This window comes from Meles meles, chromosome 16 (genome assembly GCF_922984935.1).
Source record: "Meles meles chromosome 16, mMelMel3.1 paternal haplotype, whole genome shotgun sequence".
Taxonomy (NCBI): domain Eukaryota; kingdom Metazoa; phylum Chordata; class Mammalia; order Carnivora; family Mustelidae; genus Meles; species Meles meles.
Window position 1 is genome coordinate 54,502,030 of NC_060081.1, and position 27,841 is coordinate 54,529,870.

General features: G+C 48.4%; 1 protein-coding gene and 1 non-coding gene across 2 annotated transcripts in view; both read right to left on the bottom strand.

The window, feature by feature from the left end:
* The window catches only part of STK35 (serine/threonine kinase 35), a 42,780-nt gene extending 22,451 nt beyond the window's left edge, over positions 1–20,329 (bottom strand). The window contains exons 1-3 of the mRNA XM_045981256.1: positions 19,828–20,329; positions 18,636–19,233; positions 5,804–6,553 (exon numbers count right to left, since the gene is read on the bottom strand). Coding sequence (XP_045837212.1) covers positions 5,841–6,553; positions 18,636–19,233; positions 19,828–20,133 — 1,617 coding nt within the window. The 5' untranslated portion in view covers positions 20,134–20,329 and the 3' untranslated portion in view covers positions 5,804–5,840. The remainder of the gene's footprint in view (positions 1–5,803; positions 6,554–18,635; positions 19,234–19,827) is intronic.
* Positions 20,330–21,620: 1,291 nt separating this feature from the next.
* LOC123927329 lies at positions 21,621–21,725 on the bottom strand. Its single transcript, XR_006815415.1, has one exon. It is a non-coding gene; the product is annotated as a U6 spliceosomal RNA (small nuclear RNA).
* Between the last annotated feature and the right edge of the window lie 6,116 nt (positions 21,726–27,841).

A 27,841-nucleotide genomic window follows, 5' to 3' on the forward strand; every position in this document is an offset into this window, starting at 1 on the left:
TTAGGTAGCTACCAAGATCACATATGGAACAAAGAATATTTTCCACGATCCTTCAGGCCACACCAACATCTGATTTCCTTCAGCAGACCCAAGCTGCCAGCTCCAGATAAATGTCATTCAAGGGCCCTGACTACCAAAGGCCCTAGTAACCAAGGCTCGTCTGAGACCGCAAACTTGGCCATGAATGCAGACTCCCTCATCTCACAGCACCCTCCCTGGTAACGGAGGTGGGTGGTGACACCTAGAACAGCAGTTTAGCTTACCCACTTTGGGTAAGGTCTGTGGCTCGCTGGGAGGAAACATTAGGAATTATTAAACATCTTTTTAAAATGACAAATAAGGGAGAGATAGAATCCACTACTGAGTAATCTTTAAAAATAGATAAGTTTTCCGGAACAAACAATTGGCCAGAGTTGCCTGGAGTCCAGCTTTGTTGTTGTTGTTTTTTTAAAAAAGGGCTACTTGGTAATCCTCTGAAGCAAGGCTACTAAAGACCACTGTCTTCAGAGATGAAGATAATATTTTCACCTCAAGCCAAAGTGTGTATCTAAAATTTAGCATTTCATTTAGGGAGGTTATTATATAGGGCATTTTTACAACCTGTGATTCCAACAACCTCATTAAGATAGTAAATATGGGGGCACCTGGGTGGCTCAGTTGTTAAGTGGCTGCCTTCGGCTCAGGTCATGATCCCAGGGTCCTGGGATCGAGCCCCACATTGGGCTCTCTGCTTGGTGGGAAGCCTGCTTCCTCTTCTCTCTCTGCCTGCCTCTCTGCCCACTTGTGATCTCTGTCAAATAAATAAATAAAATCTTTAAAAAAAAAAGATAGTAAATATGATCTACCCCCATTTAATGGATGATAAAATCAAGAGGTAATATAACATGCCTGAGAGGTCACGTGGCCAGTAAGCCACAAAAATGGAACCACTCAGTCCTCAACAGTCCACTAGGCAACACTCCTTTCAAAGGAATCCCATGTTTCCCACCCAAAGTGCATCTATTCACTGTTGCAAAACTAAAACAGGTGAGCGCTGATTTGAACAGGACTCTGAAATCTACAAGACCAGACTAGTGACGCTGTTCTTCACCACACTGTGCTGGGGTCAGACAAAGTGTCTCCTATATGCAGGTGGAGTCTGAGTCCCAGCAAGAGGCCTAATGGGAAAGCTTACAAGGAATAAGGACACACACGTTCTGTCCCTTCATTTAGGACTTCGAATAATTCCTTCTAGGTCTCCAGCTGCCCCCTACTTCTCAGCCACTCCCCTTCACAGAAAATTCCTCCAGAAGATTTCTTTATACCACCAGTTCCCAAAAGTGTGGTCCAGAGTGTGGAACTCCACGAAGCCAACCCTGTTCACCGTAACACCAAGCTGGGTTTGGCTTTTTCACATCCTCTGCTTTCTAGACGTTACATGCTGACTGACATGATACCAGATTAAAATCAGAAGCAAACATGAGAACCCAGTTATTAAGGCAGATAATAAAAAGATTTGTTAATATAAAAAAGAATGCCTCTCTATTCACTAAATTTTTGTTTGAAATATTTTTCATAAATTATGATACTTACACATTAACATATAACTGATTATTTACTCATTTGAAAAGAACACTTAAAACATTTCTCAGTTTTAATTTTTACTACTACCGGGATCCATAGATATAACCCAAAACCAGAGCTTTTTAGAGTCCTCAATTTTCCAAGGACAAATTTCCTTGGACTCTTAAACAAGAAAAGTGGAGAGTCACCAGTCAATTCTGTCTCCAATTTTCCTCCTTTCATTCCCTCTCAAACCTGCTATGGCTTGAGGGACTCTCCTCATTACCTGCCACCAAAATTGCTCGTAAGTGCCAATGACTTCCCAATCGCTAAAGCCAAAGGTCAATCCTCAGTCCCCACGTCCCTCAATCCACCAGTACATCCCCAATTACTTCCTCCTCCTCCTGTCTTCACCTGCTTCCAGGACACTACAGCCCAGGCCTCCTACCTTGCGGACTCCTTTCCTTTTCCCCAACCTCCCTGGTGGATGGCCCAGAGCCCAGTCATTCTTTGAAATTTCTATACCCACTCTGGGTGCCTTGGCCATTTCTAAATTTCTATCTCTAGACCAGACCTCTCCCCTGAACTCCAGACTCATCCCACTAAACGCTCCACCTCTGTACTTGGGTTTTAAACAGGCACTGCAAACTTACACATGGCAGCAAAGCCCAACGTTCTCCATCCAACCTGTTCTTCTCCATGCCCCTCCCATCTCACTTGGGGGCAACTCTATCCTTCCAAAGGCTTCCAAGGCCAAAACCTCCAAGTTGTCTTTGATTCCTTTCTGTCATACCTTACATTCAATCCAGCAGGAAATGGCTGGCTGACTTCAACGTTCACCCGCAATCTAGTATCACTTCCTGGGCTCCATTGCTCAAAGCCACCATTCTCTCACTTGGATTGCTACAGAAGCCTCCCATCGTATGCCCTGGCTTGTTCCCCCAAAGTTTACTTTTATCATAGTAGCCACGACAATCCTTTCAAAAGCTTAGCTATCCCACAGCTGAATGAACACGCATTCAGGACTTTCTATCTTACTCAGGCCCAAATCCCAGACACTTACAATGGCCTACAGGCCCACTCTAATTGACCCTAGTTACCTTTCTTGCTTTTCTTACTATACTCCCCTCCCAGCTTTCTATCCAGCTTTCAAGCCTTATACTGGCCATTCCGTCTCTCTGGGATGCTCTTTTTCCAGAAATCCTCATGACTCATTCTCTCAACTCCTAGCCTTTACTCAAATGCCACGGTCTCAAGAGACCCATCCTGATCTCTTCCCTTTAAAAAGTCCACCTCCGCCCTCCACCTCCCAGCATTCTGATCTCCCTTGTTCTGCCTAAGGCCCCCCTAGAGCACTCAGCATTTTGAAACATTTTTTACTTATGTTTATTGTCTATCTCCCCAGCAGAACATGGGCCACACCTGCAAGAATTTCTATTTTATCCACTAAAATAGCTTCTGTGACTAAAATAATCCCTGGCAAATAGTCTGTCAATGAACAACGAACATACATGAAATTCGCTTTTCTAGCTATAAAACTCAAGTGGGGAGCAGGGGTAGTCTGGACAATAGCTCTTTCCAACTCAAGCCTCTGATTCTGTGAACAGCCGGACACAACTCACTGACACTGCAAACGATTTGAAGCTTTTGGCACCACAAAGGGGCAGCTCCTGGTTATAGGGACCTGGGCCCAGGCCCACAAGTCTAAGTGCCCCACTGGAACAGGCGAGGCTAGGCTACGATCAAATAGGCACCAGCTGACCGAGAACTGGTGTCATCACTAGCAGTCAGAGCCTGGGACACTCAGCAGAACTATGTGCCTCATCTTCTCTTATGTCAAGGTCACCTATTTCTCCTAGGTGAAGGAATCACCCTTTAAGCTAGAACTTTGCCTCGCAAAGCCGCACAAATCCCAGTGGTGGCATGATCTCCAGAAGCTGTGACAGCCCCACAATCCTAACCCAAATTCAAATCTCTCTTCCAATGACAACTTCCATCCTACCCCAGGACAAACTTGAACTCCCAACAGGTGTTTGCTTGTTTGTTTTTTAAGATTTATTTTAGAGAGAGAGAGAGAACGTGTGTGTGCATGTTGTGGGGTGGGAATGGGGGGAAGGAAAGTGCAGAGGGAGAGAATCTCAAGCAGACTCCATGCTGAGCAGGGCCCCAACCTCAAGACCCAGAGATCACAACCTGAACCGAAACCAAGAGTCAGGCACTTAACCGACTGTGCCACCCAGGTGTCCCTGTAAGAGGACTTTTAAAAGCAGAAGGGATGAGATGGGAATGAGAAGCAGTGGCATGAAATCCGACTAAAATGTGGTCTAGCCAACCCTCTGGGCTCTAAACGCGGCACAGCCCCAAATCGAGCTATGGAGAACACGCTTACCCGGTGGGCAGCAGATGACCTCGCCTGTTGTCCCGCTGAAGAGCTCAAGGTTTGTGGGAAGGAAGAAGTAAACCTAGGGACTGAGAACACTGGCTGTGAGCAGGCTCCGCTCAGCACTCACCCCGGCACCCGAGAGTGGTGGAGGGCAGGGAAGGGACTAAGAACCCACCCAGGTGACAGACGGCTTCATGTGCAGGGTGACCCCTGGGATTAGCACCAGGCCTCATCTCAAGGCTTCAGCAAATCTGAGTCGCTTATTTCCAGCTTGCCAGATTAAGAAAACAAGGTAAGAGGGTCATGAGTAAGATACACCTGCACCTACATTAGAAGGACGGTGGATAAAGGACTTAACCCCTTGAAGGGTGGCGAAGGCAAACAGATTGCTACCAGAGTCAACATTCTCCTCCCTCCCCACAAAGCGAGGCTGCGTTATTTGAAGAAAACAAGTCAAATCTGACCAATACCCTGGCTAGCCTTTGCGTCTACTGCCATCAATCTCCCCCAGTGTATTACTTTCTTCTGCTTCCACGTCCAGCCGGCTGTCTTGCCAACGGCCTGCCTTAATGATGATCCAGGCACTCCTCCATCCTCAGTGCTGCTCAATTTCAGGTTCAAGAACATCTCCTTGCGTTAGCAGTGGGAATAAAATCATTGGTCCAACTGGTCTCCCAGGCTCAGGTTCAACCCAACTCACCTGTCCCGAGATCCTCAACACTGCACCGTTCTGCCCTGGTCTGCTCATGGCTCCCAAATGCCAACCAAGGTCAAATTCCCTGTATTACCTTATTTCTGATCTTATTTCCCTTGTTCACCTCAGACTCTGGTCCAACTAAACAACCACGGCCCTTCCCAGTACACACTTCGGGACTTTCCACCTCAGCTCTGCTTGCTCCCCTGGGCAGATCGCTGATTACTCCGAGCCTGCTTTCTTCACTACCTTACCCCAAGCCCGTGGAGGCGCTCAGGTGTGCTAGGCTCCCTCTGGCTTCAGGTCCTTGGCAGAAGTTAGTCCTTTTCCCTGGAATCCCCCCCGCCCCTCCCCACCCAATTCCCTACACCTGCCTCTGGGCACCAACCTCCTAAAAGGCCAATTTCCCGTCATACCATTTCTCCTTTGTCATAAAACACCTGCGGTGAGAGTATCGATCAATGTTTCTCTTCCCGACTAATTCAACGAAGCTGCAGAATTCATGGGGATGGGGCTGTTTTCTGAAATTTGCTCACCGCTGTTACCCCAGAGCCTAGCATAACACTTGACAAATAAAAGCCCACAATCAATCTCTTAAGTAAGCAGAGACTTGATCTAAGAACATTCACTCACACACCACTGACACTATCTAAAAAAGAAAAGACCCATCTTCTCTTCTGTATCTGAAATAGGAGACTGGTCACATTACGGTATGTATAGTGGAATGTCAATTACTGAAAACTGTACTTCCCGAGTATCACATGGGAGATGCTCAGAGCAGTACTCAAAGAGCAGGAACCAAAACTAGACCTAAATATAGCACGATCTCAACTGTGCAGAACTGGACATGTGAATCGGAGACACAATTAGGGAGAGCATATATTCCCTGAAAAAAACCGTCCATACCTCTTTTGTACATTTTCTCCAGTAAGCGTTTATTGTCGAGAAAAAGTATTTCTAAAACACTTGAGATGTGCACTCAGAGGACTTCTCTAGACTTTCCAGCTCTTACTCCGCCCCACAGCTCTCCTCCTCAAGACCTGGGTGAGTCCTCTCACAATAAGCACTCGGGTGTCTTCAACCCTCCGTCTCCCCCCCCCCAGCTCCACGGGGCCCACTGTAGGGCCCAAGACGGAGAATCCAGTCCAGGAAGTTGGCATGCAGAACAAAAAGCGTACACTCACCTAGTTTAAAAACACTCAAGATGCTTTGCCCTGAATTTTAAGCAGCACATGTGACCTGGTCCATTCTGGTTTCAAGTTCAAAGGCATCAGGCCGGTCCTGTGGGTTAGCAGCTAACATATCTTTCAAGAGCTGCTTGATCCCCTCAGACATGGAAGTCCTGCGTTTCTGGGGGATATGCAACTCCATCTTTGGGTTTTCTAGCAGCGCCTCACCAACAGGGACGATTTCGGTCCCCTGTTTGATATAGGTCCCCAGGAGCTCCTTCTTGGTCTCAGAGTCAATGAAAGTGATTCTTTCTATCATTGCCCAGATGATAATGCCCAGGGCAAAGATGTCGGCCTTGGCTGTGTAGTGTCCCTCCCAGACTTCGGGGGCCATGTAGAAGTCTGAGCCGCAGGCTGAAGACAGCCAGTACTTATTCACATTCACATTTTTGCTGTCTTGATGGCCCTCTTTTCCTCGGGGGGCTAACCCCGCACAGACCTTGCTTAGTCCAAAGTCTGCCACCTTGAGGATGGGGGTGCCAGACCGCTCGGTGATGAGGATGTTGTCTGGCTTTAGGTCCCTGTGCACGATGTGGTTTTTGTGCAGGAAGGCAATGGCGCTCGTGAGCTGTAGCATGAAGCTTTTGTTGGTGGCTGGGTCCGGCCTCCGGGACAGGACGTACTGATTCAGGTCTCCACCTTCACAGAACTCCATGACAAACCAGAGATAGCAGGGCTCCTCAGCATAACCCAGGATCCTTTCTCCTAAATCGAAGGAAGACCGGAAAGAGCTTGAGTGCCACGGACACACCCACACCACTCTCCGACCACACGCGTGCAACACAGCGAGCTTACGCCAGACAACGGGGACCAGGCTCCCAGTCAAGGGGACCAGCAAAACCCACACAGAGCCAACACTGCACCAAGCAGGCCCATCTCTACTCACGCGGGGTGCGTCAAGGGCTAGGAAGCTAAGGAATGACACAGGCTACGGGCATTGGAGTCAAGCACCTGGCTTTGGATTGCCCGGTGCCTGGCTAAGTAACTGGTTGCCTGCTGACTGGTTCAATGAGGTAGCAGGAGGCAACAGCACTTAGTTTTTACCTTTCCAAGTTTCTGCTTCACTGCCTCACCTGTACATGGCCACGCAGCATCACTCACAGGACACCTACACTGGACCCTGACCTTCAAGCTAGTATTTACCACCACCCCCCCAATCGGGGGAGGAAGGATAAAATACTCGCATCTTAAAAGATAGAAGAACCTGAGGCTCCCAGAGGCTTAAGAGTTCAGGGACTCAATCCACGTGCCTGGGAAGCCACTTTGTCTCCTTCTAGCATCTCCGGACCAGCAGCATTGCACCCCCCACGGCTCGCAGGGTTGCTGCTGAGACAAGGTCAAGGCCATAAAAAGGGTCTATTAATCCACACCAGGCAAAGGACCTCTTCTCCCCTCTCTGCTAACTTGCACGACTCTTGTCAATGCACCTAAAAATGTGTCCTACAGTTTTGTTGATCTTAGAGGCATGTTCCAGTATTTCCTGCTCGACTACCGTATCTGCCCAGCACAAACTAGGTTTGTAACAGGCCCCTCCCTCTATAAAGCTTAGCTTCAAGGAGATAACAGGTAAGTATCTAAGACAGCAAGCATCTTAAGTATCTGCATCAAGGTCAACTTTCACTACGAACAGTGGAAGGGTGGGTAGGAGGTGTCCGGATCTGAGACTAGAAGGCGCAGGAATGAGTTCCACCTAAAGGACAGGCAGTAGACCCATGCAGAGAGGCAAGAGAGTATTCTAGGCTGAGAGATGGGATGGAGAATGGAACACAGGAGAGGTGTGAACAGGAAGGAGGTCTGGTGGGAACAGGAGTCCAAAGCGGACACAGAAGTTAGAATCAAGCTGTATTGGCTTGACACCCCAGCTCTGCCTTTCCAGAAGTCTTTCCTTTTGCTGAACCACAGAAACTCCAGGAAAGCTGGTGACTGGCATCTCCAAACGAATCCCAATGTTCTTTACAAAGCAATTAACGGAACACTGATCCTCTGCGGAAGTTACCAGAGGACTATAACTGTCCCCAAAGTCTAAACAGGCAGAGGTCATCCTGCTGATGAGAAGGCGGGGCCTGCTGTGGGCATATGGATCATTCATGACTGAGCGTGAAGACCAGTCCTCTGATCCCTAGTATGGGGGTCTCCGTTCCACCAGAAAACAAGAGCTACATCTCTTTATGTAGCTTCTGCCAAAGCAGAGTCTACAGAGACCACTGCTCTGGGAGTTCCAGGCTGAGGCAGGAAAGACCAATGGACAAGGCAACAGCTTTGGGTTTTTGACCACGATCTGACAGACCTCACTTCCCCTGTAATTATATAATTTGTTTATATTACTCACAATCAAAAAAATAAAGGTAGAACCAATTTAGGGCAGATGGGGTGTTTTCTTTTTAAAATTAGCTCTTTCCCATCTCATAATCCTCTTTCTAGGTCACTGGCTCTGGTGGGCTGAGGCTCTTTATCTAAAAACACTGTGAAATGATGCAGTGATCTGAAGCCCAAATCTGCCTGACGCCAAAGTAAAGACCCATAAAAAGGAGGGCAAGAAAGGTCTGCCGGTGGTACAGCCAGAAAGAAAGCGATTAAAAAGTCATCAAATTCCTCCTGTGAAGGCTACCATCAGAAAACAGTGCAACTTTTTCAGTCAAACAGTGGGGAAATAAAGGGTGGGGAATGGTGATTACTTTACACACAAAGTTGGTAACCAGGGCAACTGAAGTAAAAAGAAAACAAGCCTGCAAAACAGACTACACTGTTAAGTCCAAGGTTATGAGAACCCAGAGAAAGAAAAGAAGGGTAAACAAGTGTCCTGGGGGTGTTGGGGACCCGAGAGCTCACTCTGGGGGGAATGAGCTGAGCTCGGGAGATGCTACAGGAGGGGCTGTTTGTTCAGAGGAAAGTGCTGGACAGGAAGAAGCAGGCTCAGAATCAGACCCAGCATCAGGGAGCATGACAGAATGGAAAACCAGGGAGGGCGGCTACTTGTCCGGGAGGCAAGAAGACCTCCCCGCGTGGTCCAGGGCCGTGGGTTCATTTCATCAGAAACCACACACTGTGTTTTCACACAGGAATCCCAGCTGTCCACTCACAAACAGGAGAGGCATGCTGGAATTCCAGCCCCTTCCTTCTGGCAGACTGCCCACCTGGGCCCCTGCCGGCCTCACCGTGGGGTTGGGGGTGGGGGGGAGCGTGTTGCCCCTGATGTGTTCCTGTGGAGAAGCCAGCCACGGTAAAGTCACAGGAAGGGCCCAGGCCAGGTGACGAGGCTGGGGTCAGATGCCAGTTCTGCCCCCTGGTTAAATGGGTACTCTCCCAGCTCAAAGGAAAACATGGGGGGGATGGATACCAAGGGAAGAAGCTTGGGCAGAGGTTGGGAAAGATGACAGAAGCTCTGTGAGCCTGTCACCTCCACCACACTGAGAGGGACACTGCCACCACGTATTCCTGGGAGTTAAGTCACAGACAAGAAACAGATTTTGCAGAGCCTCAGGTACTTCAGGGAGAGGACATCCTGACCATCAATAACATCCCCACTGGGCCTCAGCCAAGTCCGAGGAATCCACCCATCCCAGTAACCCCGGGGCTATAGGCCACAGAATGAAGCCTGCACATGCTAGAGAACAAAGGATGCTGAAATCAGAAAATGAAAATGTGGATCATTATATCGTACTGCTCAGGCTGTAAATAGTTAAGCCCATGCTCTAGCCAGACCATGTGGTTTTGGGGCACTCACTCCCTAGAAAGCCTTCCCTCTCCCCAAATCTCTGCTGATGTACCTTTATATACCCTGCCTGAATGCCAACCTACTCGATGTTTGCCTGACCTCCCAGGTAATCTCCCTCTTCTGACCAAAGCCCTTCCCTTCTAATTTACCATGGTGACTACACACTGCAGGAGACAAAGTGCTCGAACTTTCAGGGATGACCAGTCCATGGTCCTGCAAGGACACGGATTCCTGAAGACACATCCCTGGGCTCCACCAGTCAGCAGGGGCTCATGAAGGTCAGATGGTCCCAGGCAGCTTCAGCGCCCATCTGTCTCGGCGGTCGCCAAGCCTGCCTTTGCCTCCCCACCAATTTCAGGACGCAGAGCTGGAATACACAAACACCAAGCGGGGCAGAGTCCCCATGTGAAGCTTAGTGTTTTGAGTGGATAGAAACAAACTTAAATTTTGTAATTTCTTTGTTTCGTACAGCCTGACAGTTCTGTAAGGTGAGGGAGTCAAAGACTCAGCTTCCCAGAGCTAGAGAGAAAAGATGGAATGTTCCCTGGAAGGGTTAAGGATTTGAGGTCAATTCACCTGACAGGCAACTGGTTTCCAGGCCCTATGTAAAGGCTAAGTGTGTGAGTCATCTCAGCTCTCCAGACACGCTTTTACAGGTGGACAAACCAAGAGGAAGGTTAAAGAACTTGCCCAAGATCACAGCCATAGCTGGTTGGGTTAGACATGAGCCTCTGCTGCCAAGTCCTTCCCACAACACGATGCTGTCACCTGGGTCCAGGGGGCTAAGAAACACACTGTGATTATAGAAAGACAGGCCTACCTTCAGGACAGGTTTATTACCTTCCCCTCAAGTCCAATGGCCTGGAGACCACAGAATAAACGGTTTCAAAACATTCTATGCCACAGTTCAAAGGGAGACAGAGAAAATGGGGGAAAAAAAAACAAGTCAAGCAGGTGGCTCCCAATAAAATATGGCCTGCCTTGTTCAGAAACTCGAGGCCCACAGGCTGGGGATAAGGAGGAGTCAGTGTGAGCTTCCGGACAGCAGGCCCCTCCTAGAAAGGGATATACCATACTCACGGCCTTCCAAACCTATTCCCAAGCTGCCTCCAGAAGCTGGAATTTCCTCACTCTAGTCAATTCCATTTAAATACTTCCTGGGCACACACTACTTGTGAGACACCAGAGAGGAGATCAGCAGTCGTCTCTGCCTTAGCTCAGGCTTCCAGTCATTAAAAACAGAATGCTGGGGGTGCCTGGGTGGTTCAGTGGGTTAAAGCCTCTGCCTTCGGCTCAGGTCATGATCCCAGGGTCCTGGGATCAAGCTCCGCATCGGGCTCTCTGCTCTGCAGGGAGACTGCTTCCTCCTCTCTCTCTGCCTGCCTCTCTGCCTACTTGTGATCTCTGTCTATCAAATAAATAAATAAAATCTTAAAAAAAAAAAAAAAGGAAACAGAATGCTGGCCTACAGTGATGAGAACAAGGAATAGGGTGGGATTCCACCCGAGGAGTGGACAAGGTGGTTGGGAGAGAGGCAGCCTGAAGATCACTCAGGGATGGCCCTTGAGCAGTGTCTCCTGGGATGGAGAGGGAGCTTGCAGCAAGGGACCCAAGTCACCTGGGGTCAGCCCAGAGAGATACAGCAGGCGATGCGCAGAAAGGAGGCTGGAGCAGAAGCCGCTGGAGTAGGGTCCTAAGAAATGGAGTCCAGCAGACTAAAGGATTTGAACTTGGACTCTAAGCAACAGGAATTAAAAGTTCTTGGCATGTTTTAGAATGATATCCTGCTTACAGAGTCTTAAGTGACCAATTTTAAGACCTACCGTTTAAGTAAGACACACGGGCTGCTAACAGCACTACCGTGTACACACGCTGGGTTCTCACGGCCAAGATGCTGCCATGTGTGAGAGCCCGTCTCAGAATCCCTGCCACAAGTTCCCTCTGCGGGCATGAGGAGTTAGAGATGGAAGACCGCCCGGCAGCGGAGGGGATTTGTCAGTTTCGGAAACCCCAAGAAGTGAGGGCTGGCAAGGGAGAAGAAGGAAGGAGTGGCAGGGGGCAGGGAAGGTGCTGGGAGGTTTAGAATCAGTAGAATTTAGTAACATCACATGTCCTCTGTGACAGGAAGGAAACATTGAGAGAGTACTCTGGCCAGTCCCCTCTTCTTACTCCAAACCCCTATCTACGGAGACTGTAGTAATTACATCCCCTTTTACAGGGGAGGAAGCAAAGGCCCAAAATTAATTACTTGCCTGTGGTCTCACGGCTAGTAGGAGACGGCACCCAGGCTCTATGGCCCGGATTCCTAACCATGATCCTACAGCCTAGATGTTCTACTGCCCACTGCTGACAGAGTTTCTCTGTTAAGTTCACAGACCTATGCCCCCAAGGTGCTTCACGCTCGCCAAGTCCCTCATGTTGAGGGTCCAACCACAGACCTTCTTCTCAGCAGGGCACTAATTAGGACTTTGACTTGAATGTGCCAAGTTCAGGAATATGGATCACCAAGTCCTAAAACTGCTCAATCCACTGGACGTAAAAAAAAATCTCACTGGAGGAATTTCTTCTAAGAAGAGTACCAAAAACACAAAAGCTGAGAACAAACAAAACCCCTATCACTGACAGCAACAAAAAGGTCACGGCAAGCCCCCAAAGCATCCAGAATGGGTATTCTGAACTGGGTCAAAGTGAAGGTTTGAGAAGAACGGCCTGAGAAGACTTAGTAGTTAATTATGGCACTGCCACTTGGTTGAATGCTTTAAAGGGCCATGTTCTACGTCTAATTTTCTTAAATAAAGAGTCAAAAGAGGAGGTCACATAACAGGTAAGAAGCAAGTTTAATGGGAAATGAAAAAAACGATATAAAATTACAATTTTAAGAAAAAGGGTTGGGGGGAAAAAAAAACCAAACACCTTGAACAATGAACTCTGAATTCATTATGACTATAGCCAGCCCTGTTTTTGCTTAGTTAAAAGCTATATATTAATATGTATTCTTTAAAGAAGTGTCTCGGCTTAAAATCAGTCCGGAAAAGCTGAAGACAAGGCCCCCTTTCCAAGACAAGCTCTTCTTCCAAAGAAAGATGAGCACACAGACCAAGCCCTGGTCCCTGTCTCAATGACCTTGGGCTGTGTCCTGTCACTATAAAGAGGCTGGGTCCAGTATCAACACACAGGGTGTGTTCAAAGTACTTCACAAGATTAGTCAAATGTCATTGTGCACTAGACAATCAACCCCAGAGAGTGACTGCCAGGATGAGACACAGTGTGCTACAGAGGCCAAGGGCCAAGAACCTTCAGGCCTAACAGGAGACACAGACAGGACAAGGGCTGTGGAGCCTCCCAGGCCCAGGGTGGGCACCCCCATGGTTCACTTCCATGGCTATGTGACCCTGGGCAAAGGTCTTAAGACTTTATGAATCTATTTCGTTATCCATAATGCAGGGTGAATCTACCTCACTGGGCTACTGTAAGGCTTAACTGTGATCCAGGAAGCATCTCACATGGAACCTGGACACCAGAGCACCCAACGAAGGGCTGGATGTGAATTATGTTAATGTGTCTAGACACCAGGGGCAGCACTTAGGCAGTTGTAAGGTCGCAGCAGGTCAAGCAGGTAGAACCTGGAAAGAGCTTCTGGATGTAGATCTAGACCCTGGCCCTTCGCTGGTGGTTCTGGATGAGTTACTTGACCTTGATGGATCTGGATTTTCTCCTGTATAAGACCAGGTTACAAAAACACCAACTTCAAGTGGGGGGATTAAATGAGAACAAGCATGAGAATACTAAGCCTAGCTATTAGGCCTGGAACATTCCAGGAGTCTTGGTAAAATGCCTAAGCAAAGAGTGGGAAGGAAGTAACCTCTGGAGGCCCTGGCCCATTTTTCTCTCCACACACGAGGGCCTTCCTACTTACCTAGACCTCACCTCTTGCCAGGATTGCTTCCATCTACCCACCCTTTTACAACTCATTCTTTACTCCCCTCAATTTAGTCCACATTCCTCAAAATTGTTCCCCTACAGCCTCTCTCTGAGGCTGCAGTGAAGTAACGTCCGTCGGACTCCATCCAGTCTCCTCCATGCCTGCGCGCTCACGGGAGAGGGAAACCAGGTCTCTGCACTCCTCACGGTCGGCCTCACACATACTAGAGGCTCAGTAATTGGGTGAAATGAAGCAAGAGAACTGTGAGCTAGAGGCTTAAAACAAAACAACAGCCAACAACCGGGGAAAGTTCTAGCAGTAGCCATGTAGAATGTGCACATTAAAGACAACCAGGTGAGGATCCAAGATTTTTGAGTCACGAAGGACCCCACCAAAGGCCAAATCGGAGAGGACAGTGAACTCATTATTTTACAGGAAGCTAAGCAATTCTTGGAAATTTACACAAGAAAAACCCTATTCTGTGCAACCCAATTAGCCAAAACTCTCAATTAAGCAAGGGCTGTTCCTGTCTCCTGAGGCTGGTATCTAAAATTCCCAGGGCACTCAGAAGGCAGGCAGGCAGCAGGAAGAGAGAAGTCTACGTGGTTGTCTCCAGACAGACCAGAAAGGAGGAACAGGGTCCCTGGAAGCCAAGACACAGGGGAGACACCCCTTGTTGAGACTAGCAGTGCCCAGTACTGATTAGCACCTAATTAAAAAATAAACAGCAGCCATTAATTTCTGAGTAAAATGTGATTATGCCCGTTTAACAACCAAGAAAAACAGAAGAACCCAGAATTTCGGCCACCTGTCCCAAGAGTACAGCATAGCTGTTGGAAAGCGCCGACTCAAGCCTGAAAGCGGGTGCTCAGACCTCAGCTGGGTTATCTGCTTTACATGGGGCAATTTTGCTAACCTCGGTCTCCTCACCTGTAAAACAGGGGTCATTAAAGCACCGACTTCAAAAGGGGGTTGTGAGGGTTGAAGCGGTTAATGGGTATAAAGCCTAGCGCAGCACCGGCCCACAGCCATCAGTAAGCCGTAGCTCTTACTAACAGGGTGAAAGTGGAAACCAAACCTTGGGGCTCCCCGTCAATGCTCATGCCCTGTTGTGTCCCGTTCATTTCTAAGACCCTGAATGACACCTTGGATCTATGTTTGAGTAGCCAAACATCACTGCTCAGCTCTCTGCCTTTCTGAGCTCCAAGCCATAGTAAAGAATTCAGAGTCACTTTCTAGGGTCTGAGCGGCTACCCATCACTTCAGACCTTGAACTGAGGTCATCTGGGACTGTGTCTTCTGCATGCCTCATGGAGGAAACTTTGCATGGCCTCCCTGCAGTGCCTGGCTCACAGTCACCACTGGGCACAAAGGCACAGACCTGACTTCCCAAGGGCCTTGATTCCTACCCATCCGAAGCCGCCTAAGATCTCTTAAGCACGGTAAACATGAAATAGTTGGTAAAGCAGAACCAGTGTCCTACTAGGATGGGATAAGCTAGACCTCCGCCAAGCTTTTCCAAACTTATTTGGCCTCATGAGCCTTGGGTTTGTCCTGAAGATGATATATTACACGTATTAACGTATTCATCGCTCTCAGAAAGATCAGTGTGTGCGTTAGAGAGCAGGCAGGAATTTGAATTTAGTCTGACAAAGGCTTGCCTGCTATCTTCTAAGTGGCAGCAAGCTAGAATTCAGTTTTAGGTACATTCAGGACAGGGTCCTTTGGCAATGGAAACAAGGGGGTAAAGCAAACTGTTTATGCTTTAACTCCTGTTTCATGTGACAAGTACTTGAAAGCTAAACAAAGACATCAATGCACCAACAGAGTAATTTACAGGATTGTTAATCTGGTTTAAGAAAGTCCGGGAGCTGGTTTGAATGCTACCACTCGCTCATTCATGTGAGGCAAGTCCTGTCTCTTTCCTAGGCTTGTTTCCCTCCCTGTGAAACAGAAGGCCAGATCAGGGTTCCCAGACCACCACTGACCCTGGAACTCCTCTTCACTACATAACGCTCTATGTTTGGTCTACATTCAGAGAGAAAGGAAGGACAGGAGACCTACAGGCTATCAAAGTTGGATAAGTCTAAGAACTGCATTAAGAAGTTTCTCTTTCCCTTTTGATACTGGATTTACAGGTCAAATAATTTCTTTCTTAAGACTATAAAGATGCCTTCCCGCATTCACTAGAGTGCTGATACTGAAGAGGGGAAAAATCCCAACTATTCCCTATTCGGCCCATTGTAAAATAAATCCCACTCCTTCTCCACCTTCTTTCAAGCCTATCTTCTCTGCCAACTCCTAGATAACTCTAGATTATCATTCCTGTTAATCCTGTACAACACTCTGTGGAAAGCCCTCGCTAACCAGACGACTCGCCTTTCCCTCCTCTGACTGATTAGCACTTAAAGTCTTCTACAGGTGCTCAAGCTTTCCAAATTGAGTTCCTTTGGGGCAAAGCCTGCCATGCCCCCACCACCCAAAATGCAACTCTGAGGACTCTGTAAAACTATGTAGATTTAGTTCAAAAGAGACTTTAAGACAGATTAACACTTTTTTGGTCTATTTCAAAATTATTCTAAATTGCAGGAGGCTGGGCAAAAGGTGACTGCACCGGAGTTGTTTAACGACAGGGCTGAACCAGATTATCTCCGAGATTCCTCCCAGCTCCTGGGACTTTTCGCCAGTGATATCAGCAAGCTGTAAATCCAGCGCCCCAGGGCTGATTAAGACTGCCCAATTCTGGAAGCCAAAGGCAGGAAAACTTACTTAAGAGAAGAGTGGGTCTTTTTGTTCTTCACTTTAATACTAATAGCAGAAAACAATGCCTATTTACTGCTTGCTAAATTAACATTTGACATGTAAATTTCAATGTCAGTTTCAACAGCTAGTTGTGCACCCTTTCCTTGATTGCACCTTCTCTGAGCCCTCAACATTACCTGACCCATAGCAGAGGATCAAATATTTTGAAGAGGCCCAACAACTGAAAGTGTCTGACCTAAAACAAAATTATTTTGTTTCTCTAGACCTGTTTTAACTCACAAAGGGAGGCAGAAAATACCAGTGTGTCTCTCAACCTGGTGTTACTAACAACCCAGACAACAGGATGTGTTCCATGGTCAAACTTGAACAAGAGCACAGTGAATGAATCTCAAAGGGGATGATGAAAGAGGACTCCAAACTTGGACTCAACTTGCTGAGTTCCTCCTTATCAGAGCACTTAGGGACATTCCCAGGCTGCCCAGCAACTCCGGAGAACACAGGCACCCTTATCTTACTGATAAAGGAATGCTCCCCAGAGGTTTTAAACAACTTATCCCATGCCTCCTGCAGTCAGTGCAGACAAGCCATGACTTAAAGTGAGCCTAAACACAAAGGCCAGGCTATTAACCACAAGATTATACTGCCACCGTTTACTGTGGAGTTCTGACGAATTCTACAGGTGAGATAATCTGCAGTATCTATGTGTGAGGAGGGGAAGCCAAGACTTCCCCACCTGGGTAGAAGTTTCAAGACTGGCCTTAAAGAATTGAGGGTAGAAGGGAATCATTGGCAAAGTGAATTCCCACATCCCAGGGTAGTCATGTATTATGAAGTCCAAACTACTGGTTAATCATAGTGGAGAAGACAGTCTGAGAATGGAAGTGAATAGCTTGCACGATACAGGTAAGCTTCAAGGAATCTCCTGGAAAGTCTTTTCAAAACAAATATATTCACCCTGAGGAGAGAGGGTGGGCTTTTCAGGATGGATGAGGCAGGGCTGGGCGTACAAAGTGAAAACCTATTTTGAAAAAGGACTCCCAGTGATATTGATCAAATCCCTCAGTCCACTGTCAAACAAAAGACTTAAAATGGGATGGAGTTCTCCTGGGATGGGTTGCAGGAGTTTAAAACTGGGCAAAAACTCCAAACAAAATGCCCTGTCCAACCCCACCCCAAATCCTACCCATTCTTAAAGGTCAGTTCCAGTTTATTCTCAGGAAAGTGAGGACATCATTACCCATATGAAAGGATCTAGGCCTTGAATCAAGACAGATCTGGGTTTACGTCATTTATGCTCTGAAAACTCTGAAATTCCAACTTCTTTACAAACTGATTAACCTCATCAACTTGTATTTGTTTACCTCTAATCCTTGGTTTCTCCATGTATAGAAAGAGGAGAGAATTTACTTTTAAAAGTTATTACCCAAAGTTACTCTATAGGACATCTAGGACATAGGTGGAACGCTTAACCTCTCCCCTAAGAAAGTCTCCTAAGACCTTTCCAGCCCCCTGACCCTCTCCTCTCTTTAGAGATCCCTGGCTACTTTTCAGTCTGCACAAGACATGTGAGGACTGGGTACTCAAAGATGAACTCACTCCCTAACCGCAACTAAAACCCAGAAATTAGGATTAGCCCTCCCACGACTGCAACCCCCTTGCTTCCCCGAAGCCCATCTTCCCTATAAACACCCAAGCCAGCCAGCCTCAGAGGGTTTACAAAAAGTATGTAAAACGGAGGAAAGGAGGAAAAAATATGTTTTGTGTTATGTGACAGCTCTAGGCTCACCTGGGGCAGGGGTATTATCCAGCAGGCCCCAGAGGACTTAGCCAGGAAACCCACCGGTTTGCTTGACTGCCTTGGGATGTGCTGGGGGAGTGGGGGGGTCTCAGACGAAAACGGAAGACTGAGAAGCAAGAGTTTGGGGGTGGAGCTGAAGGGTGTCAGGGCATTTGGAACCAGGCAGAGAGGGGGTGTGGGTGGGTCCAGCATGGTTCTTTTAGTTTGGGGAGGGAAAGACAGGAGGCCCTAGAGAAGGGGCTCTGAAGTTCTTCCACCAACTCAGCCCAATCCCCCTCATCTCCCAGTGGAAACTCAAGAGTACTAGAAGTTTGAAACTAACAGTCCAACTTCACTGAGCACTTAACTAAGATAACGGTGAGCACTCAACAAGCCCCTTTTTACTCAAGTACCAACTCCCGTTTGTGCCAGGGACCGATCCGGGAGAGAAGGGCCTAAACGTCTGGGCCCCCAATTAGGAGGGCGTGTCTGGGCCCATTCTGACAGAACCGGGACCAGGGCCTAAGGGTCTGGGGGTCCGCCAGGGCCGAGCCGTCCAGAGCTGTGGGATCAGGTCCCCTGTGGGTGGGACAGCCGGCGACGTTCCTACCTTTGAGCGAGGTCTCCACCAGGCGCAGGTACAGCTGCGAGCTCTTGTTGCCGTGGCTCATGCGCTGGGCTAGCCCGTTACGCTGCAGGACGCACTCCTCAAACTGCACGACGTTCTGGTGGCGCCGCTTGAGGCTGGTCAGGGCCCAGAATTCGGCCAGCGCCAGCTCCACGTTCTCGGGGGCGTCGCAGCGGATCTTCTTGACCGCCACCCGGGCCCCGCTGCGCCCGGCCACTGCCTCGTAAACCACGCCGTAGCTGCCGCGCCCGATCTCCGCCAACAAGCTGTACCGCGGCCGCGCCGACCCGCCGCCGCCCTCTGGCCGCCGCCGCGCCAGGTAGGCCTCGCCCGGGGCCTCGGCCGCCACCGGATCCATGGCCTGGGCCGCCGCCGGCCTCAGCTTCGCGCTGGGCGCCCGCGGCACTGGGCTTCGCCTTTTCCGCTCGGTGCTTTGTGTACCTCTGCGGGCGCCGTCCTCCTCCCCCGTTTCCATGGCTGCGGGCGGCGGGGGGAGCAGCAACGGCGCTGCCTGGGTCCCCCCTGCCTCATCCCTCCGTCCGGCCCCGGGACGCGGAGGAGCGGGACCCTGGATTGTGACCTGCGGGCGAAAGAATCGGTTAACCAAGTAGGCCGAAGCAGGAAGGAAAAGAGCGCAGGCCGCAGGGCGTCCCACCTCCACCTCCTCCGGCCGCCGCGGCCCCTTTAAGACGGAAGCCGCCGCCGCTGACTGAACGGGGGAGGGGAGGGGAAAGCGGGAAAGACGAAACCATTAGGGTGTGGCTCAGAGGGGGAACCGGAAAGAAAGGAAAAACACCCCCTCCTTCCCAGTTAATCTGTTGCCTAAGAGTAGGAAAAACAAGGACCAGCAGTCTAAACGATTTAAGAAAATTGCCTTAAGGGGCAACTGTAACTGTGGAAATCTTGTCCCCCTGCCTGGTCCCCTCTGGGATTCCCCTCCCCGCATCCCGCCTTGGGTTCTCCCGGGTGTAAACAGTCCATTGAATTAAGCCTGAGCGGAGCTCCGCGGACCGACCCAAGTCCCCGAGGGCGGCGGGTGGAGGAGGTTGGCTTAAAAGTACGGCGTCCCCGAGCCCGCCAAACTGGGGACCCAACTGCCCTCCCCAAGCGCCCGAGGGGGCGGAGGTGGCTCCAGCCTCGGCGGCTGCTTTGACTGCGCCGGCTGCATCCTTACCTGGCTGGCGTCCCGCCACTTCCGGGCGGCCCGTTTCCCCCCTGGCGCCCGCGACTGGGGATGGTCCGCTCCGGGCCAGGGCTGCCTCTGGTATGGAGCCGCGCGAGAGGCGGCGGCTGCGGCCGGGTGTGTGCTGGAGCCTGCTGCGGCACGGGTGGCGGCGGCGGCGCTCGCGGGGGGGACCCGGGTGTCCGGGCTCCCGCGGCTCTCCACGTGTTCGCGCCAGCTGAGCCCTTTACATAACCTGTTTATATAAGCCGCACCTCCCGCCCGCACTCGGGCCAGCGGGGGCTCCTGGTGGCCCATCCCCCGGGAGGCCGGTCGCGCACCGCGCCGCCCGGGTCTTGCCAAGGTCGACAGAGCAGCCGCAGCCCGGCGCACCGGGCACGCCGCGCCGCGGCCCAATCACAGGCAAGAACACCCAGTCAACAAAAAATAGGCGCCAAATTCCGGCGATCCGCTGCGTTCTCCGGTCTCTGCTGCTGCCTGCCCACCACAGCCGCCTCCCTCCGCCTCCGCGGCGTGAAGAGGGGCTGCGTGCAGTAGGCGCCTAATAAATACCGATTGGTTGATTGGATTGGGCGGTTTGATTGATTCATAGGCTGCGCCTGGGAACCTTTCGGACTGCGTTGGAATCCACACCCTGCCTGCCAATAGCCCCTTGATTCTGGGCAAATCATTGTTCGTTCGGTGCCTCAGTTTTCTGTTCCGCAGAGTGGGTGATTGGACCTTACCCTCCCAGCGTTGACAGCGCCAAATAAAATCTATATGTATAAGATATAAGTGCATAATACAAATATATAAAAATAAATACATGCAAAAATATAAATACATATATCAACAGTGGCTAAGTATATATTAATATATATATTCATATATATGAATATATATATTAGCCACTTACAAGTGGCTAATTGGGTGCAAGGCTGACCTTAACCTTCCAGCGTCAATAGCGCCAGATTGAAAATATATATACATATATTTATATTTATATAATTTATATATAAATACATACATTAAGAGTGGCTAAGTATACATGAATATATGTAAGGGACTAATTGGATGCAAAGCTGAAAGTGCTGTTTTATTCGCTGCTTTGTACTCCACTGCCTAGTAGGTACCGGTTATTTTTAAACTGAATCTGGAGTGTTTATCGAGTTCCTGTAGTGTGCTAGGCACTGTTCTAAGTGTGAGGTAAAGGGAAGTGAACAAGACAATGTCTACCTTAGTTGAGGGTCTACAGGGTGATCTTGTGCAAGTTGATTAACTTTCTCGTTTCTTGTAGTTCCCATCTGCAAGATGGGAAGAACAGCAGTCGGAGGAGTCAATGTGGTTCTACACTTGGAACAGGACAGGGCCTTGCACACAGTAAATGTCCGGTACTATTAACTAAACAATTTTTTTTTATTTTTAATTTATTTGACAGAGATCAGAAGTAGGCAGAGAGGCAGGCAGAGAGAGAGGAGAAAGCAGGCTCCCTGCAGAGAGCAGAGAGCCGGATGTGGGACTTGATCCCAGGACCCTGAGATCATGACCTGAGTTGAAGGCAGAGGCTTGACCCACTGAGCCACCCAGGTGCCCAACAATAATTTTTGACATGGATAAGTATAATGGAGAAAAAGAATCAAAGAGCACTTTGGGTTTGGGTTTGGGAGCAGACCACTTCTGATAGTGTGGCCATTGAAAGGCTGTAATTTGCCTCGGGGTTGGGAGTTGGGGAGGGGAGATGTTAAAATTTAAAATTTACATGTAAGTTACAAGAGTAGTAGTAATTCTCATATACTTATTTCTTTTTTACTATGGAACTCTTCATGAATTTTCATGTCACCCTTGCGCAGGGGCCATGCTAATCTCTGTATCGTTCCAGTTTTTAGTATACATGCTGCCAAAGTGAACACAAGAATTCTGATATACTTTTAACCCAAATAACAAATTGTTATATTTTGCTACGTTTGTGTTATCATATTCTCCTTTGTGTATGTGTTTATGTATATAATATGTACATATACTTTTCTTCCCTAAGTCATTTTAGAGTGGGTTTCCAGACGTTATGCCCCTTTACCTGATATACTTCTGTGTGTATGTCGTAAGGATTTGGACATTCTCTTGCAGAATCTCGGGGTAATGATCAAAATCAGGAATTTTAACGGTGACATGATTCTTTTAATACACCTTTAAGATTTAAATTTTGCTAATTGTCCCGGTAATGTAGCCATTCCCCAGGATCCAATTCAGGATCGCAGGTTTCATTTAGCTGTCCTGTCTTCTTAGTTTCCTTTAATCTAGAGAAGGAGTTAGTTCCTCACCCTTTGTCTTTCATGACCTTGACATTGTTGAAGAGTACTGGTGAGTTACTTTGTAGATGTCCTTAATTTGAATCTTTTATTTTCTCACGATTGGATTCAGATTATGCATTTTTGGTAGGAATGCCACTGAGAGAAAGCTGTGTTCCGAGTGTATCCCATCAGAAGGCACATAAACTTGGTTTGTCCCAAAATTAGTGATATTAACTTTGATCATTTGGTTAAGATGATGTCCACCATCATACTCCGCTGAAAAGTTGCTGTCTTCCCTTTTGTAATTAATAAGTATCTCGGGGGAGGGGCACCTGGGTGGCTCAGTGGGTTAAGCCTCTGCCTTCAGCTCAGGTCATGATTTCAGGGTCCTGGGATTGCGCCCAGCATCTGGCTCTCTGCTCAGCGGGGAGCCTGCTTCCTCCCTCTCTCTGCCTGCTCTTCTTGCTACTTGTGATCGCTCTCTCTGTCAAATAAATAAATAAAATCTTAGGAAAAAAAATAAGTATCTTGGGGGAAGATATTTTGAGACTATCCTGTTTTTCATCTCACTCTCTGCCCGCTGGTTTTAGCGTTCATTGAGGATTCTTGCCTGGATCAATTATTATTATAATGGTTGCAAAATGATGATGGGAAGCCCTCTGTGTTGGTTTGCTAGGGCCACCATAACAAAATATTACAGACTGGGTGGCTTAACAGAAATTCATTTTCTCACAGTTCTGGAGGCTAAAAGTCCAAGATCAAAGTGTTGGCAGGTTTAGTTTCTCCCCTGAGACCTCTCTTCTTGGCCTGAAAGTGTTTGCCTTCTGACTGTCCCACAAGGTCTTCGCTCTGTGTGGGTATCTTTTCCTCTTACTGTAGGGACACAAGTCTTACTGGATTAGGGCCCCACCTTAATGGGCTTGCGTTAACTTAATCAGCTCTTTATTTTTTAATTTAAGCTTTATTTATTTATTTGAGAGAAAGAGAGAAAGATTGAGCAAGCACACAGAGGGAGAGGGAGAAGCAGACTCTTAGCCGAACAGGGAGCCCAATGCGGGGCTCCATCCCAGAACCCTGGGATCATGACCCCAGCAAAAGGCAGACACTTAACCACCTGAGCCACCCACACCCCCCTTATTCATCCCTTAAAGACCTGTCTCCAAATATACCTTTCATACCTTATATACCTTATATTCTTATACCTTCTTATATACCTTATATACCTTCATATACCTTATATACCTTCTTATATACCTTATATTCTAAGGTACCAGGGTTTATGAATTCAACATATGAATGTGGGGGTGGGGGGCACCTGAAGCCAGCCATGCTAAAACTAGTGGTAAGGCATTAAGGAAGCAGGAAGAAGCATAGAAGCCCTTGAGACAGGAACAAGCCTGATGTTCAACTTTAGATGGCGGGTGAGTGTGTAGAGTGATCCAACCACTTTGGGAAAAAAAAAAACAAAAAGAAAAAGTTTGGCAGTTTCTTATGAAGTTAAATAAACATCTGCCCTACGGCCCAGCACCTCATGCCTCGGTATTTACCTAGGATACATGAAAATTTATCTTCACAAATACACTTTCATAAGAATGCTTGTAGTGGCTTTTTCCATAAGAGTCCCAAACTGGAAAACACTCTAATGTTCATCAGGAAGTACATGGATACCCAAACTGTGGTCTTCCTATCCCGTGAGATGCTGCCGGGGAGGAGTGGTTGAATTAAAATAATGAGGCTGAATGAAAGAAACCAGGCGCAGGAGAGTTCAGACCTCACGATTCTCTTTACAGTGCTTGAAAATGCAAACTAATTTACAGTGACAGAAAGCAGATTAGTGGTTAGGGTGGGGAGGCCGGCACATGAGGAAAACTTTTGGGGGCTGATGGATATGTTTATTATCTTGAAATTATCTAGTGATCGTTTCCAGGGGTGGGGAATATGTGAAAGTTGCTTCAAATCAGAGGCTTTAAATAGGTGCAGTGTACAGAGGTCAGTTTTCCAGCTTTACCTCATTAAAGCTGTAAAAAAAAAAAAAAAAAAAAAAAAAGGATTAAAAAGAGTCCATGCTGTGTGACTCCATGAATATAAAGTCAAGCAACATTGATCCGTGGCGGCAGAAAACGCATCGGTGGGTTATCTTTGGGGTGGGAGTTGACTGCCGAGGGCCATGAGAGCATTTTCTGGGTGATGGAATTTTATTGTATGGAGATTATACTGCAATAAAGTTGATTTAAAAGGTGAAAAGACAAACCCAAATCCTGTCATGCCATGGACACCTGTATCTTTACTCAGAGCTTCTGGAAGGCTGCATGGTGCTGAGGCAAGACTGGCCTGGTGTCTGCCATTACTGGCCTCAGAGGTTGAGCAAGGCCAACAGAGTCTTTCTCCCAGCTAGTTATCCCACCTGAGTCTTTTTTTTTTTTTAAGATTTTTACGTATTCGACAGAGAGAGAGCGAGAGAGGGAACACAAGCAGGGGGAGGGTGGGAGAGGGAGAAGCAGGCTTCCTGCCAAGCAGGGAGCCCGCTGCAGGGCTCCATCCCAGGACTCTGGGATCATGACCTGAGCCAAAGGCAGACACTTAACCAACTGAGCCACCCATATGCCCTATCCCACTTGAGTCTTAAAAGTGAGATTGGATCAGAAGTTCTGGGGGAACCACGAGGAAGGTACATCTTTGTGTGTGTGTGTGAGAAGGGCCAGGCTGCTTGAAACATTGTTGATGGCTTGACTGATTCTTTTTTCTTTATTCTGGCTTTTCTTAAGTTACAGAAGGAACCCTCTTCTTATAACCAATTGCCAATAGCTATTGAAGTTGTCTGTCAGCCACAGGAATTAACAAAGTATTTTCATGCCAATCCCGTGAGGTGGCTACTATCATTAGCTCCATTTTATAGATGAAGAGACTGAGGAGGGAGGAGGTTGCCCAGCTAGGATTGGAACAGAGACCCCAGATTCTTCACTCTATCTTTCCTGAGCAGCCCTCCCCAGGGTAAGCATTTCTGTGAGAATTACGGCAAGCCTTCTGCCACACCTTTCTCTGTAAGCACGCACGCCTGCCTCCATATCCCCGGAGCCTCACGTGGTGCCAGACACATGACTGGAACCCAGCATTCAGTGACCGGAAAAATGAAGGAAAAGGGAGGGGCAGCTGTGAGGTCTAGGCCCTTCCAGTGGCCCCTGCCTTTGAGGAGCTGACATAGAACATACAATGTCATGGAGGGCACCTGGGTGGCTCAGTTGGTTAAGCCTCTGCCTTGGGCTCGGGTCATGATCCCAGGACCCTGGGATCGAGCTCCGAATCAGGCAACCTGCTCAGTGCTTCTCCCCTTGTTTGTGTGCATACTCTCTCTTTCTGTCAAATAAATAAAATCTTAAAAAAAAAAAAAAAGGTTTTTAAACATGTAATGGAATTATGTGGTCATAAATAACACTCTTACACAGGACGCTGAAGCAGTTTGTAAAGGGATAGCAAGGGACAGAGCAGGTGCCATTTTAGAATGGTGGCTTGAGAAAACCTCTCCAAGGAGGTAGCCTTACTTGCTGCTAGAAGTGAAAGAGTCAGCCAAATGCCTACTGGAAGAGCATTTGTGTCAGAGGGAAGAGCAGTGCAAAGGAGGTCGGTGTGGCTGGAAAACAGGGAATGGGGTAAGAGAGGCAGGAGATAGGGAGACAGAGATATGGTGGGCTGGTGGTGAGGTGGGAACTTGTGGGCCAGGATGAGGGCTTGGGATTTCCCAAGACTTTGTGATAGACCGAGCACCACAGAAAGCGAAGGAGCAGGAAATCTGAGGCTTATGGAGGTAGTCACCTTGAGAACTGCCGGGAAGAGGAAGGCAGAATGGTGATGCTCCCTGCCCATCCCAGTATTTCAAGGGAGGAGAACGCCCCAGGGGCCCCATGGGGCTGGTTCCGTAGCAAAAGGGGGAGCTCTGGATCGAGTGGAGGACTGTGGAAGGAATGGAAGCTGGGAGGGGCAGGAGATGTCTCTAGAGGGTAGGTCAGAGTGAGTGGGGAGGAGGAGGGTGGGGGGGGCTGGGTGGCAGGGTCTCCTGCAGAGAATGCTTCGAAATGGTGCTTCTGGCAGGGGGAGGTGAGGCTCCTACAGGGGGTAGAGGAGGGGACTTCACTTTGGGGGACCGTGGGGGTGCCAGAAGAGGCTCAAGGTGGGTGCCTTGATGGAGGGCAGGTTCTGAGCAGAGGACCCAGGAAGGCCAGGGGAGGCTCTGCAGCCAGGTTTACTTCCCTCCCGTGCTGGAACGAGTTTCACTGGGCTCCGGGAGGGGTGTCCCCAAGGAAAACTGGAGCTGGTGTCGCTGCCCAAGGCCAAGGAGCTCCCAACAACTGTGTGCGAGAGATGGTTTGTCCCCATTTAGTGAATGGGGAGATTGGGCCCTGGAAGCTCTTCTATCCCATAGGAGTGCAACAGCTGGGATCCGAGCACTCTGCAGCCTTGGGTTTGGGTATCCAAGCTCTTAACTCTTATACAGATGTTCTCAAGCTCGAGTACACACCGGCATCCCCTGGAGGGTTGGTTAAAAAACCAGAGGACTGGACCCCTGCCCAGAGTGGAGGCTAATCGGTAAGTCTTGGGTAGGGCTCCACGGTGTGCATCTTTTAGCGAGGTCCCAGGCCATGCTGTACTGTTGCTGGTCCAGGGACTGACCACGCTTTAAGAACCACAACATTACACTATCCTGCCCCTAGACTGAGCACAAAGCTGAGGCCGTTATGAAGGATTGGTGTTCTGGCAAAGAATTCGGAGATGGATTGGAGCTATTACGGAGAAAACTAAGCAAATAAGGCACACAGTGATTATTAAAGCCAAGGAAACAAAAACGATTTAGAAGAAAAACATTGTAATCATCATAAACTACAACACTTAGCTGGAAATAATATTACATTGTCATTGTAATGTAAAAACAGCCCATTGATTTAACCAAAAATTATGCTGTAATTATTTGGGGAAAATTGGAGAGGGTGTCTGTGTGCGCGGGAGTGTGTGTGTGAGTGTGTGTGTAGAGAAAGAGAGGAGAGAGAGAGAGAGGAAAACTAAGTTCTTATTCTCCATTGCTGTAAGTTAATAGAAAAGCCTAAAATTAAAAAATCTTGCAAGTGGCACCATAAACAGGTTTGGAGAGACAACCACAAAATGAGTTACTGCTTCATGGATGAGACTTGCAGGTGGCATTCTTCTTATAAGCCTTGTCATAGGATCTAGTTTGTAGTACTAACTCTTAACCATTATGTATATGTATTACTTGGATTAAAATCAAAATTAAAAATGAAAGTGGGCGAGGGATTTAACTACCACTAAGGCAGCCTGTCCTCTTGGTGGCGCTGTTCAGCTTCCGGCTCTGACGCCCACCTGTTGTCCTATTATTACCTAAAGGCATCGCAGGAGCCTCAAGTAGTTAAGTACTCAAATCACCACCCTGGAGACTCGGCCCGCTGGAGACATCCGGTCCCCAGCAAGACTCCGCAAAGGCGGCCTCTTGTCTCTTTAATGAGGGTCTAAGTCACAGAAAACAAAGATGGAAGCGGATACCAGCACCCGGTTTCCCAAACTTAATGGATTGTTCTAATTTCACTTGTTCTTCCTATTGTCCTCCGAAAAGGCTCAGGAATTCCAACCTTGCTTCCTCTCCCGTCTGGGAATAGTATAAAACTTCTCCGCCAGGCTCTATACCTGAACATTTGCTGCAGAAAATTGGTTGCTAGGTTCTTAGGAGTTGTTGA